Here is a 15000-nt window from a genome sequence, read left to right as displayed (position 1 = left end):
AAAAAATGTATGTATATATATTATATGTCTGTGTGTATACATAAATATATGTAAATAAACACATTAAGATAGCAATGTATCTCTGTTTTTCTATAAATATATGTCTGCATACATTTGTATAGAAATCTACTGATAAGTATGTATATATAAAAATATGTATGTATGTATACATTTATGTATATTTAATGTAAATATGTATGTAGATATGCAAGTATGTATATATATACATACTTCTATATAAATGTATATGTTGATGTAAATAAATATGTATTCATATAAAAATGTATGTATGTATACATATATGTATAAATAAATACATATATATTTATATATTTACATATATATATAACAAGTTTTGTACGGATGGATGTTTATACATATGTAAATATACACATAGTGGTATGTAAATATATATGATTTAATGGATGCATATATATCAAAATAAATGAATATATATATGGGTATTTTTACATTATATTTGTGTGTATTGTAAGTATTGTATTGTATTGTATGTAAAAAAATGAATGTATGTATATATATAAATAAATGTAAATGTAATTATAAATAATCCTACATGTATGTTTGTATATATATTTACATATAAACATATCTTTAAATCAAACGATATGTATATAAGAATGTATATACATGAAAATGTATGTAATCTATATGTTATATACATATCTGTATATAAATATATATAAAAATATAGATATGTTTAGCTATATGTATAGATATGTCCGTAAATGTATGTATAAAATATAAATAAATGTATTCATACATATAAAAAAATATATATGAATATATATTTAGGCATATACATGTATATATTTCTATATAAATATATTTCTATGTATATGTGTGTATATATTTATATATATATATATGTTAATATTATATATGTGTGTATATATATATATTTGTACATATATAATTATAGGTATGCATATAAATATGTAAATATATGCTTGTTTGTATACATATATAAATGTATAAGAAAAAGAATAAGAACAACTTTATTTATTCCAAAGGAAATTGTTGTGCCAGTTTCAAGTAAAACATAACAATAATAAATAATAACATATTTATGTATACATATATATGTATGTAATAATACAAATATATGTTTATATATTAATAAAGTTATATATAAATCAATTCATATTTTTTAGTATAGATAAATGTCTATTTAAAATAAATAAATATATATATTTTTACAAATAAAACTTCAAATATGTATATATATACACGTGTGTGTATATATTTATATATGTAAATATATATGTATGTATATACATATATGTGTGTGTATATGTAAATATATATGTATGTTTATACATATATATATCATACGTGTGTGTATATATATATACATATATAAATGAATGTATGTACATATGTATGTGTACGTATTTAAATAAATCTACATATAAATGAATGTAAATAGATATGTATTTATATATTTTTAAAATGTTTGTGTGTGTATATATATATGGAAATATATGTATGTATGTATAGTGATATATTTACATGTATATGAATACATATGTAAAAAAATATTTAATGCATTTACATATATATACATATTTTATATGTATTTGCATATAGATACATAAATAAACATATTCCAGTATAGAATCCTCCCTCCTTTCTTTGTCACTCAATTTTTTTGTAGACTCTGTTTTACCCCACGATGGCGTGTCGTCATGCCGACAGGGAGAGGGGGGTGTCCACCATCCTCATCCCCACCCACGAACACACACACATACACACACACACACACACACACACACACACACACACAGACACTTGGGGTCCAGAGGGGGGGATGTGAAAAATCCTCTACGCCACCGCAGGAACAGTGGAGCGACGTCTGAATTATTAACAGCCTGAGCGACACGTGTGTGTGTGTGTGTGTGTGTGAGTGTGTGTGTGTGTGTGTGTGTGTGTTCAGCACGGCCAAGGAGAATACTTAGTGAGTCATGTGCTAAAAAAAAAGGGTAATAACACAGTAATAGATGTTAATGATTCGGCCATATTGGGAGAACGTTCTGGATGAGGTCAGAGGTCAGGTAGAGGTCAGAGGTCGGAGGTCAGGGGGCGGGGCTTCTCTTTACTCCTGAGGTTATCTTTTTAAAACAATATTCTGGTTTTCTTTTCTTTATTTTTCTCTTGGCTTTTTTTTTCTCTTCTCTTTCTTTCCCCTTTTTTGTTTATTTCGTTTTTGTTTTTATTCTCCTTTTGTTTATTTCCTTTTTTCTGTTTTCTTTTTTCTTCCTCTCTTTTGTCTTTTCTCTTTGTTTTTTTCCTGTTTTTGGTTCCTTTTCTTTTATTTCTTCTTCCTTCTCATCACTTCCCTTTTCATTTACCTTCTTTCTTTCCTTTTTTTTCTTCTGTCTTTTAAATTGTCTTCCATTTCTTTTCTTTTCCTGATTTTGCTTTTGTTTCCTATTTTTTTCTTTATTCAATTTTTATTTCCTTGTTCAAATTTCCCCAATCTTATCTTATCTTATCTTATCTTATCTCTTTTCTTTCCCTTTACGTGCTTTTACTTTCGTTCCTGATCTTCTTTTCCTTCCTTCCTTTTTTCCTCCTTTCATCCTTCCTTTCCTTTCTTTTCCTTTCATCCTTTCCTTGCCTTTCATCACTTCCTCCTTTCCTTCCCCTTTTCCCACCTTTACTTTCACCCTTCTTTCCTTTCATTTCCTTTCCTTTCCTTTCATCCTTCTTTCCTTTTCTTTTCTCTCCTTTCCTTTCCTTCATCCCTTCCTTTTCTTTCCTTTTCTTTCCTTCCTCCTTTCCTTGCCTTTCATCATTTCTTCCTTTCCTTCCCTTTTCCCTCCTTTCCTTTCCTTTCCTTTCCTTTCCTTTCCTTTCCTTTCCTTTCCTTTCCTTTCCTTTTCCTTTCATCTTTCCTTTCATCTTTCCTTTCCTTTCCAAAGTGACTCAAACAAAAACCAAAGAGGCTGCAGACACACACCTACCCCCCCCCCCCCATGGGAACATGGTGTTGTGTGTGTGTGTGTGTGTGAGTGTGTGTTTGTGTGTTTGTGGGGGTGTAAAGAGCGTCGTGTGTGTCTGTGTGTGTATGTGTGTGTGTGTGTGTGTGTTGGGGGTGTCAGTCTACATGGTGGCGTCACGGACTGATTCCCCAACGGGCCCAGAGCCGGCGGGGCGGAACAGACGTATAAACTACTGCGGCGTGAAGTGAAGGGTCACGGCGGTCAGTGGGGGGGCAGAAAGAGGAGGGGGGAGGAAGGAAGGGGGGCAAGAGGGGGGCAAGAGGGGGGCAGGAGGGGCAGGAGGGGCAGGAGGGGCAGGAGGTTGATGGATGGAGGCGCCGTTATTTGTGTTTGAGCGTCGCCTCGCAGGGGCGTCTGAGCGTTCATGAATTACAGATGAAGGCATCCGATGGCGCGCACGCATGTGTGTGTGTCTGTGTGTGTGAGCGTGCACATGCATGTATGTGTGTGTGAGAGCGTGCACGTGCCGGCTATCCATCCTCACCCTTCAGGTGGATCTTATTTTCCGGACTGTGCACCAACACCGAGCTCACCGAATCCAAGCTGTCATAGTTACTGCAGCCGAGGGGGCCCGTCCTTGTTTCGGTTACCTAGGAAACAGGAAGGACAGGTCTATTTAGTACACACACACACACACACACACACACACACACACACACACACACACACACTTGAGACGACACGATCCGTCTCTGTTAGTCAAATTGTCCCGACTTCAGCGGAGAAACCAGACGCGGCCCTGCTTTTGGCTCTCACACACACACACACACACACACACACACACACACACACGCGCACACACACACACACACACGCGTGCGCGCACAAACACGCACACACACACACACGCATGTCAAGACAAAGAAAAACAAAAACAGAAGGTTCGGCAAGAAAGACCAACTCTGGAAGGGAAACAAGTCCAAGTTCTTGTACTTGAAGTACTTGAAGTACTTCAAGTACTTCAAGTACTTCAGCAGCACTTCAAGTACTTGAAGTACTGGAGGGGCCCGTTTTACTGCAGTACTATAGGGTACCTCCTCCTCCTCCGCCTCAGGTGCAAAGGGGTCGGAAGGAGTCGACGCCCCGCAGAGGAAGTACTTGGAGGAGTTTTCAAAGTACAAGTACCTCAAAAAAGAAAAAAAGTACTCGGAGTACACAGAGTACACATTGTCCAGAGGGGAAGGTAGTATTACTGCTAACAATGAAGTAACAACTGAGTTTGGAAAGAGGATTTGGAAGTTCTGGGGGGAACCAGAAGTACACAGGAAAAGTACAAGTATAAGTACCTGTACTTGTACTTGTACAAGGCCTCTGTGTGTGTGTGTGTATCCGTGTGTACTTCCATGAATGCATGTGTGTGTGAGTGTGTATGTGTGTGTGAGTGCGTATGTCTGTGTGCATGTCTGTTCGTGTGTGCATGTGTGCGATCATGCATGCGTGTTTGCATGCATGTGTCTGTATGTATATATGTGTGTATGTATGTGTGTGTGTGTGTGTGTTTGTGTGTGTGTATGTGTGTGTGTGTGTGTATGTATGTATGTATATGTATATGTACATATGTACATACATACACACACATATATATAAATATATATATATGTGTGTGTATTTCTATGTATTTATATGTGTGTACATATGTGTGTGTATGTATGTTTGTATATATATATATATATGTGTGTGTGTATGTGTGTATGTAGGCATATGTGTGTGTATATATATGTGTTTGTGTGTGAATGTATGCATGTATGTGTGTATATATATATATGTATATATATATATATATATACTGTATACATGTGTGTGTTTGTGCATGTATGTATATATATGTGTGTGTATGTATGTATGTATATATATACGTGTGTGTATGTATCGTGTTTGCATGTATATATACTGTATATGTATGTATGCATGTATTTATATATATATATGTATGTGTGTGTACGCATGTGTGTATATGTATATGTATGTATTTATTTATGTGTGTGTGTATGTATGTTTGTATATATATGCGTGTGTGTTTATATATATATATATATGTGTGTGTGTGTGTATGTGTGTATGTATGCATGTATGTATATAAATATGTGTGTGTGTATGCATGTATGTATATAAATATGTGTGTGTGTGTATGCATGTATGTATATAAATATGTGTGTGTGTATGCATATATGTATATAAATATGTGTGTGTATGTATACATGTATATATATAAATATGTGTGTGTGTGTATGCATGTATGTATATAAATATGTGTGTGTATGCATGTATGTATATGTATGTATTTATTTATGTGTGTGTGTATGTATGTTTGTATACATATGCGTGTGTGTTTATATATATATATATATATGTGTGTGTGTGTGTATGTATGTGTGTATGTATGCATGTATGTATATAAATATGTGTGTGTATGCATGTATGTATATAAATATGTGTGTGTATGTATGCATGTATGTATATAAATATGTGTGTGTGTGTGTGCATGTATGTATATAAATATGTGTGTGTGTGTGTATGTCTTCTTCTTTGGTCTTTTCCCTTCAGGAGTCACCACAACAAATCCACCTTCTCCATCTAACCCTTGTGTGTACCTATATGTATGTGTGTGTGTGTGAGTATGTATATATATGTGTGTGTGTGTGTGTGTGTGTGTGTACCTTGATGGCGGCGGTGGCGATCTGCAGGTGGTGCAGGCGTCTGAGCGTGGTCTCTCTCTCGGTGAAGTAGGAGGCGGCCAGCTGGTGCAGCAGCTCCAGAGACACCAGGGAGCTGTTGCTGCTGCTGACGCCGCCCTCCGCCTTCTTCTGGAGCTTCTGCTTGTCCAGGAAGATGGTCAGGGACTCCTCGCCTGACACACACGCACACACACACACACACACACACAGATGAGTCGTGTAGGGGACAAAATGAGGCAATTCATTTTTTTTTATTTTTTTTGGGGGGGTTTTAATATTAATGTCTTTTCAATATTTTTTCTCCAAAAGAAACAAGCAGAAACAAGCAAGATCGTTAAAAAAAGTAAAACATCGAAAAATTAAATAAAAACAAAGTGATAATTATTTAATAAAAATCGGATTAAGGTAAAATAAAAAGCTAATGGGAACATTCAAATTCAGGAAAATGAATTATAAAAATTCCCCAGAAATGTGTAACAAAAAAACAAATAAAAGCAAAATCAATATTGTGATTTAAATTCAATATTTTTAAGATATTTTTAGGGAAACCTCTTTTTTTTTTTAAAACAAAAAAAAATGCAACATCAATGAAATAATTCAAATCCAGGAAATGGAATATGTGAAAAATCCCCAAAATTAGTTTCAAAACAATAAATAAAAACAAAATGATGTAGTGATTTTAAATTTTAGTTTATATAAATTATAAATTGTGATTTAAATTTGATTTATTTTTATTTTATTTTTATTTTTTTTTAGGAAAATATTTTTTTCTTCTAAACAAATTTTAAAAATGTGTATATATTTTTTCTAAATAAATGCAAGAATTCAAAACCAGGATGAGTGAAAATGCAGCTGAAATTTGTTAAAAAAAAGAAATAAAAGTGATATTCTGATTTTAATTGATTTATTTAGTTTACATTTGTTCCAAGAGCTGACCGTCAAGGTTGATCTCCCTATAAGAACTTCAGAACTTTTTTTGTTTTCCAAGATTGAAGTAAAACTTACTTGCATAAAACAAACCGACATGAAAACGACGGGATTCTGTTTCCTCGTCACATTTATAACTCAATAAAATGTAATGAAATGAAATGAAAACATTATTTTGAGTGACAAAACCAATAGATTAGTTATATGTAAAAACTATATGTTATATGTAAAAACATTAAATGTAAAAAATACATTTATCTTATTCAGTAAGAAGTAAGAAGAAACATAATTAAAAATAGATGATTCCATTTATTAATATAAACTAATATCAACTACGAAATGATGAATTGCACACATTTATGAATATATCAATAAAGATGGATAAATCGATAAATAAATAGATTTATGAAATCAATAAATAATACATAGAAATTAGAACTTTTGCTTGACATTAAAAAAAATCTCTATATATGGAAATATTAATTATTGATGAGTGAATATATGAGAAAATATATTAAAAAAATAGATTTATAAATTAATAAATAATACATAGAAATTAGAACTTTTGCTTGACATTAAAAATTCTCTATATATGGAAATATTAATTATTGATGAGTGAATATATGAGGAAATAATAAAAAAAAAAATAGATTTATAAATTAATAAATAATACATAGAAATTAGAACTTTTGCTTGACATTAAAAATTCTCTATATATGGCAATATTAATTATTGATGAGTGAATATATGAGGAAATATTAAAAAAAAAAAACATGATTTGGAAAATGACTAGAAACGTTCAGTCAAGTGATTTTTTTTTTCATTTTTTTTAAAAGGATAGAAAATCCAATTTCCAGTTTATAAAAAATTTCTCCTAGCGCCTCACCTCCCAGGGTGGCCGCCACCAGGAAGTGGGTCCCGTACTTCTTGATGAGGTTCTCGTTGATTTGCTGCAGGGTGGGCCGTCGCCCGAGCAAGCGCAGGTTGCGCAGGAACTCCGGCGCCAGCGGCAGCGGCGCCTTGAGGAAGTCCCTCTTCTCGGTGGCCAGGCTGTTCACCTTCCAGTGGCTGAACTCCCTGCGGGGGAGAAGAGCGGGATCATCTCCTATAATCCGGGATTACGGCACTGAACCGGATTATTTGCCGCGACTCGCGAGGGAGTTTCGAGTCCGGCGGAGGAGGAGGTGAAGCTAACAGCTAACGGCTAGCTGCTAACATTCCTTCACATGCTATGCTAATAGAGGGGCCTTTCAAAATACAGCGATATAAAAACAACAAAAAAATCTTTTAAAAACTCTATACTAAGTATAAGATTTATAGAAATATGAACAGAAATAGGAGCTTTTTTTGGTATTTTTTTTAGTAAAACTGCATTACTTTAATGCACTTGCTTCAATTTTCTAATTTTATTTTATTTATTTTTTTTGGGGACATCCTTGTTCGTCGCTATGCTGACGATATCATCCTATTTCTGACAGATGTATTGACGTTTGTTTAGCTCCGAATAGAAAGGCGTTGCTATTTAAATAAATTCGAGGAGGCGTGAAGCCAAAGTCTTTCGAAACAACCTGTCAGAGTTGTGTTTATAAATGTGACACATTTACATGTTATTTCAATGTAATTAATGTGTCATAACATGTTAACTAGCACGCAACACAAAATGTGGGTGTTTTGGTGAGATATCAGTTCAGGATCTTGTTTTTTGTTTTTCTTAATTATCTCTTTTTTTTTTAAAAGTTTGTTATTTTTAAGACCCGTCTAATTAAATTTCCCAGCATTAGCAAATGTTTTTTTTGGTTTTTTTTTCCGTTACCGAGAACAAACGTGTCTGGTTTCGTTGACGGATTAGATCCAAAGTGCGTTCTGCAGATCACTGCTTTTTATGAATACAAATTAGAAAATAATTTAGCAGCCGTGAAAACAAATTAATTAGATTTCATTTATTTATGTTTATTTATTTATTTCTTAATCTTTTTTCATGTTCTTTTTTTGAAATAAAGGTCTCCATAAATCAGGTGAGAAAAAATCTACGGATAAAAGATTTGAGACAAACAGTCAGGAACGGAGCTGACAGCCTCTGAACATTTACAAAATAAAATAAATGAATCTGTTGTGAAAACATTAAAAAACAATTTGTTTTGTTACAAATGCCACGACAACACCGGACACTCCATTTTCACCCCCTCGCCGTCTCAGAGAGCTCTGCTAACCATGCTAGCTTTAGTTAACGTAGCATTTAGCAATTAGCCGGTAGTTCTTGTTCAATAACGCTAAAAAGTACGGAAAATTTGCAAAAATGCAGTTGACGCTAAGCTAACGGTGGCAGGGCTGCTGTGCAGAAACCCAATAACTTTAGACACAACTTGACAAGGTTACACACAACAAAATAACTTTACAAAAAAAATAGCTTCGCAGAGAAACCAACAACTTTCATATAAGCAAGTAACTTTACACGCAACTTTACAAAACAACCATTTGCACACAAAACAACTTTTCACACAACCAGACAACTTGACAGTCAATCTTAACACAACATCAGACTTTTTAAACACAAGTTAACTTTACAAAACCCAATAACGTTACACAGACTTTCACACAACCAAATAACTTGACAAAAAAATGTTACACACACATAATTCTACAGACAAACCAACAACTTTCACAAAACTTAGTAAACCCAACAACTTCACACACGACCTGACAAACTCAAATATCAAACAAATAACTTTACAAAAAAACAACTTTACAGACAAAACAACTTTACACAGAACATGCAGCTTTCACAAAAGCAAATCCCTTTACATAAAAACTGTACAAAGCAACAATTCTAAACACAAAACAACTTTACACACAACCACACAACTTGACAGACAGAAAATATTTATACAAAATCCAACACTTTTACACGCAATTTAACAACTTTACATCCGATCCGGTAAGTTTACACACAACCAAACAACTGTGGACATAACCTGACAAATTATAAGCAACACATAACCTTTACACACTACTTTACACAATAAATTTTAACATAGAACAACAATTTAAAATAAAACACACACACACTTGACACAAAATCCTATAAGTTTACACACAACTTTACACAGAGCCAAGAAACTTGATACCGAAGCTTAACACACACAACCCAACAATTTAACACACTAACTTTACACACAATCTAACACATTTACATACAATACTTTGCGTTTCACCCAAAACTTTACACACAACAACTTTTCTCACAACACACATTTTACACAAAATTTAAAAACTTTATACACAATCCAATATGTTCACGCACAACTGAACAAGTCTAAACACAACCCACTTTCTTTACACACATCTCAACAATTTTACATCCAAATAAATTTTACACATGAAAAATCTCGACACGCATCTCGACAACTTAACACACAACTGAACAGCTTTACACACAACACGACAATTTAGCAAACAAAACAACTTTGAACACGACCCAACACTTTTACACACAATGTAAAAACTCTCCACACAATCCAGTAAGTTTACACACAACTGAACAACTCGAGACACATCTTGACAACTTTACACACAAAACAACAACTTAACGTTCAAAATACAACTTCACACACATGTTAACAACTGAAAACACAACCCAACAACGAAATCTGACGACTCAAAACCCGGACGGAGAGGAAACTGTTGTGAAACTCGGTCGTGTTGGGTTCGTGTTTGCGTTACCGTTAGCCGGGCCGACCCAATCGGAACCATTACAGCACCGGGGCTGAGCCTCGTTGCCATGGAAACGACCCCCAGAAGCCTTCATTAGGGGGCCTCCTTCACACGGCATGACATGCTAATAAGCTAATGGTGGGGGTAACTTCCAGGGCCTTTCAAAATAAAAGCTCAAAATACACAAATATCGCTATAAAAAAGAACAACTTTTTTTTTTAATAACTATATATTATGTATAAAATTGATAGAAATATAGCTAGAAATAAGTGCCCTTTTTGGCCATTTTTTTGGTGTTACCGCATTATTTTAATGTACTTGCTTAAATTTTTAGATTTAATGTTTTTATTTTAGGAACGCCCTCCTTATTCGTCGCTATGCTGACGATAGCGTCCTATTTCTGACAGACATATTGACATTCATTTAGCACCGCAAAGAAAGGTGTCGCTATTTAAATAAATTCTTCTTCTCGCAAGACATTTCCGTATCTATTTGTCTTTCTCTATCACCCATCCGGAGCCTCGGCTCTGGAAACCAGATGAGGAGGCACGTTTGGAGAATAAAACAAAGAGAAGCGCGAAGCTAAAGTCTTTCCGGCGTCAGCGCTCAAACCAAATATAGCTGCTCTGACTCCGGGGGCCGCTTCCATGACAACCACCCCCCCCCCCTCCACTGAAGGCCACTCTCATTTGAAAGAGGCGAACTCCAGCAATTAGTCCGCGGCGGCCATCACATGCATCGGCAGGCATTAGTTTTAGCTTAGCATGGAGTTCGGGGAGCCGGCGGCTGCACTCTGATTAACTGGGCCTGATTTAGACTGATGTGTTTTCAGAGCGGCTCCACGGTGACTGAGCACCGGCAACGGGGGGCCGGAGGGGGGCGGAGGGGAAAGAAAAAAAGGAAGCGGCTCGCATCATTTACTTTCCGTGACTTCGCTAGAGCTAACGCTGAGGCCGGCGGCTAATGATGATAGATGGTGCTAATTAAAAGGCGTTAGCGCTGATTGCACCTGCAGCCCTACTTCCTGGTTTCGCTGAAGCAGAGGATTCTTGCGGTTCGGGGAAGGTGGAGTGGAGGGGGTTCTGCCGATGAAGCACAAACTTTAGCCCAGTGAGTTTGTTTAACAAGAACAACACCTGGCTACCTTTAGCGGGTTTGTTTACCTGCTGGAAGTTCAGGGGTACAGAAGAGTCCGGGTCTACCGATGCCCCGATCGTCAACAAATCGACCAAATCAGAGCTTTGGAACAAATTTCGAATCAAGTTGCCAACAAGCCTTTTCATGTTTACGGCGTTGTAGCCTAGCGGCAGTCGTGCGCTGCTCCTCGTTGTTTGCATCGTTCGTTGTTGTGTTCTACTGTTCTAATGCTTTATTTCACTAAGCTAGCCCTCCCAAAAAGGTGCTAGTGCTGCAAAGTTAGGAATTCCAGTGGATGTGTAAAAGGAAATAATAGCTAAAAGGTGAGAGCGGTGTTTGTGTTCCACGACACGGCTAAGCTAATCTGTACCATCCTGAAGGAGGAAGATGCGCTAAAGATAGCTGATGTGGCTAAAGGGGCGACTACAATAGCAAAGCAAAGGTCTGAAGTCTTAGAGGAAGTAGAAAAGTTAGCTGGGATTAATGAAAGACAGCTAGCTGGAGATAGCATTAGCGTTAGCAAGGGTCCCATATGCTTATCCCCATAAGGTTATCTTCAATTCTTTTCTGTATATTTAAACACAAATAAACCCATCAAGAAGTTTCAAAGAGTTCAGGATGTTTTTGGCGCCGGAGAACCAACGGATCGGTGGATTTAAAGGGATTTAACAGGAAACACTGATTGGTCTCAGTTTGTGCGCCCCCTGCTGGCGGCTGTGTGGAAGTGAAACCCCTGAGCACCATGTGACCCAAATACTACGTCCTCATTGGCTGCTCACATTCACCCCCTCTGAAAACCTCAGTGAGACCCCATGCTAATGACAGTCCGTGCGTGAGTGTGTGTGTGTGTGTGTGTGTGTGTGTGTGTGTGTGTGTGTGTGTGTGTGTGGCTCAGGGGAACCTGAACTCAGAGGATGAAATAAGTGGAACGGCACAAGGACGCCGTGAAGATTCAGACCAACTGCTGCTTTTACATCTGACTCGTGTTGTGCCCGCGTTCACACACACACACACACACACACACACACACACACACACACACACACACACGAAGTGTGGTGGGTGTCCATACTGAGGTCCATTACTTAAGTATATAAGATATTTGTCAGATAGATAGATAGATAGATAGATAGATAGATAGATAGATAGATAGATAGATAGATAGATAGATAGATAGATAGATAGATAGATTTAGGTGAACTAACGTAAAGTAGATTACCCTTAGTATAATAAGTTAAGGTAAGGTAAGATGGGGTAAGGTAGGGAACAGTAAGGTAAGGTAAATTTAGGTAGATTAAGGTGAGGTGAGGCAGGTTTGGGTAGATTTAGGTTAAGGAAGGTAGAGAAAGGTAAGGTAAGGTGAAGTAGGTGGATTAAGGTAATGTAAGGTAAGCTAGGGTAAAGTAGACTACAGTAAGGTAAGGTAAGGTAAGGTAAGGCAGAGTATAGTTAGGTAAGGAAATGCAACCTAAGGTAGAGCAAGGTATGTCAAGGTGAGGTGAGGTTGATTAAGGTTGTTAAGGTAAGATGGGGTAAGGTAAGGTAAGATTGGGTAAGGTAAGGCAGAGTACAGTAAGGTAAGCTAACATAAGTTAAAGCAAGGTATGGCAAGGAGAGGTAAGGTAGATAAAGGTAAAGCATGGTAGGATTGGGTAAAGTAGACGACAGTAAGGTAAGGTGAGGCAGGGTACAGTAAGGTAAGGTAACATAAGGTAGAGCAAGGTATGTCAAGGTGAGGTAAAGTGGACTAAGGTAAGGTAGGTAAGGTGAGATTGGGTAAAGTAGACTACAGTAAGGTAAGGTTAGGCAGAGTCTAGTTAGGTAAGGACATGTAACCTAAGGTAGAGCAAGGTATGTCGAGGTGAGGTAAGGTGGATTAAGGTAAGTTAAGGTAAGATGGGGAAAGGTAAGGTAAGATTGGGTAAAGTAGATGACAGTAAGGTAAGGTAAGGCAGAGTATAGTAAGGTAAGGTAACATAAGTTAGAGCAAGGTATGGCAAGGAGAGGTAATTTAGATTAAGGTAAGGTAAGGTAGAATTGGGTAAAGTAGACGACAGTAAGGTAAGGTAAGGTAGCATAAGGTAGAGCAAGGTATGGCAAGGAGAGGTAAGGCAGATTAAGGTAAGGTAAGGTATGATGAGGTCAAGATAGAGTACAGTAAGGTAAGGCAAGATAGATTAAGGTGAGGTAAGTTAAGGTAGATTAAGGTGAAGTAAAGTAAGTTGGTGAAAGGTCAGTTAAGGTAAGGGTAAATGAGGGCCTCGGAGGTGTGAAACGAGGGTCGTTACCAGCGGACAGTGCCTGAAACCAAGCCTGATCTCCTGTCGCCATGGAGACTGGGAGATGAAGATAATGACAGATCACTGAGGCGGCGTTCATTAGTGATGTGTGCAGATGGTTAAGGATGGGTTGTTAACCACAGGTGGTTAACGGGGGTCGTTTAAGGGCGGGAGGAGGTTAGCATCGCTAACATCAATTCACTCTTGTCCCTTCTCATCTTCTCATCCATGCATCCTGTCCTCCATCAAGCCATCATCTGACCATCCTCCATCCATCACCTTCTTCTCCTTCCATCCTCCGTCCATCATCCGTTCATCCCTCGTTAAGACATTTTGTTTTTAGGCCTCTGATGAACGAGGGTCTGATGGCCTGTCGGCGCCAAAGATGCAGAACCAACGGTGAAGAAGAGGAGAAGGACGGATGATGGAGAAGGTGAAGAGCAACAGCCTTAATGGATGATTGGAGAAAAATGAGCTTGTTTACATAAAAACAACTTCTTCTCCACAGGAGGAACCTTCTAACATCTCCTCCTCCTCCAGGAGCTCGAGGTTCAGCTTTTCACTCCCTTACTTCAGCTAAAGGGAATTTTAAGGGAACCATTTCCTCTGATTTTCATACATTTCACAATTTTTCCCTCTTTCTAAAATTTCTTGAGATTTTTTAATCTCAAGAAATTTATATTATTTTTTTTATTATTTTTATTTTTTTTATTTACAAACCACCGATTGAGATGAACTGGATTAACATGGCACACACCGGTGCTAACACGGGCTAACACAAGCTAATATGCGCTAACACGAGCCAACACATGTCAACATGAACTAATATGTGCTAACACAAGCTTTTTATTATTTTTATTTTATTTATTTACAAACCTCAGATTGAGATGAATTGGATTAACACACCACACGCCGGTGCTAACGCAGGCTAACACAAGCTAATATGCGCTAACACGAGCCAACACATGTTAACATGAGCTAATATGTGCTAACACAAGCTAACATGAGGTAATGTGCACTAACACAAGTTGACACGAGCCCTAACGCAAGCTAACACGAGCTAACACAAGCTAACATGTCGTCCGTCAGCACCCAGCTAGATGGTCCATGTGTCTTCTCTCCATCTATTTCCTCCATGGCCAGCTAATGTTTGGTTACCAGAAGATAAAACACACACACACACACACACACACACACACACACACACACACACACGTCTACACGCATGTAGGCAAATACATGCAACAG

General features: G+C 36.9%; 1 protein-coding gene across 1 annotated transcript in view; it reads right to left on the bottom strand.

Moving 5' to 3' along the window:
• brinp2 (bone morphogenetic protein/retinoic acid inducible neural-specific 2) overlaps positions 1-15000 on the bottom strand; it is a 72583-nt gene that overhangs the window by 24678 nt on the left and 32905 nt on the right. The window contains exons 3-5 of the mRNA XM_086172395.1: positions 7512-7702; positions 5681-5871; positions 3508-3613 (exon numbers count right to left, since the gene is read on the bottom strand). Coding sequence (XP_086028521.1) covers positions 3508-3613; positions 5681-5871; positions 7512-7702 — 488 coding nt within the window. The remainder of the gene's footprint in view (positions 1-3507; positions 3614-5680; positions 5872-7511; positions 7703-15000) is intronic.

This window comes from Fistularia commersonii, chromosome 25, assembly GCF_037954325.1.
Source record: "Fistularia commersonii isolate RoL2024-O1a breed Wild chromosome 25, RoL_Fcom_v1.0, whole genome shotgun sequence".
In the NCBI taxonomy this organism is placed as follows: Eukaryota; Metazoa; Chordata; class Actinopteri; order Syngnathiformes; family Fistulariidae; genus Fistularia; species Fistularia commersonii.
This window is presented reverse-complemented; position numbering and strand designations above follow the sequence as displayed.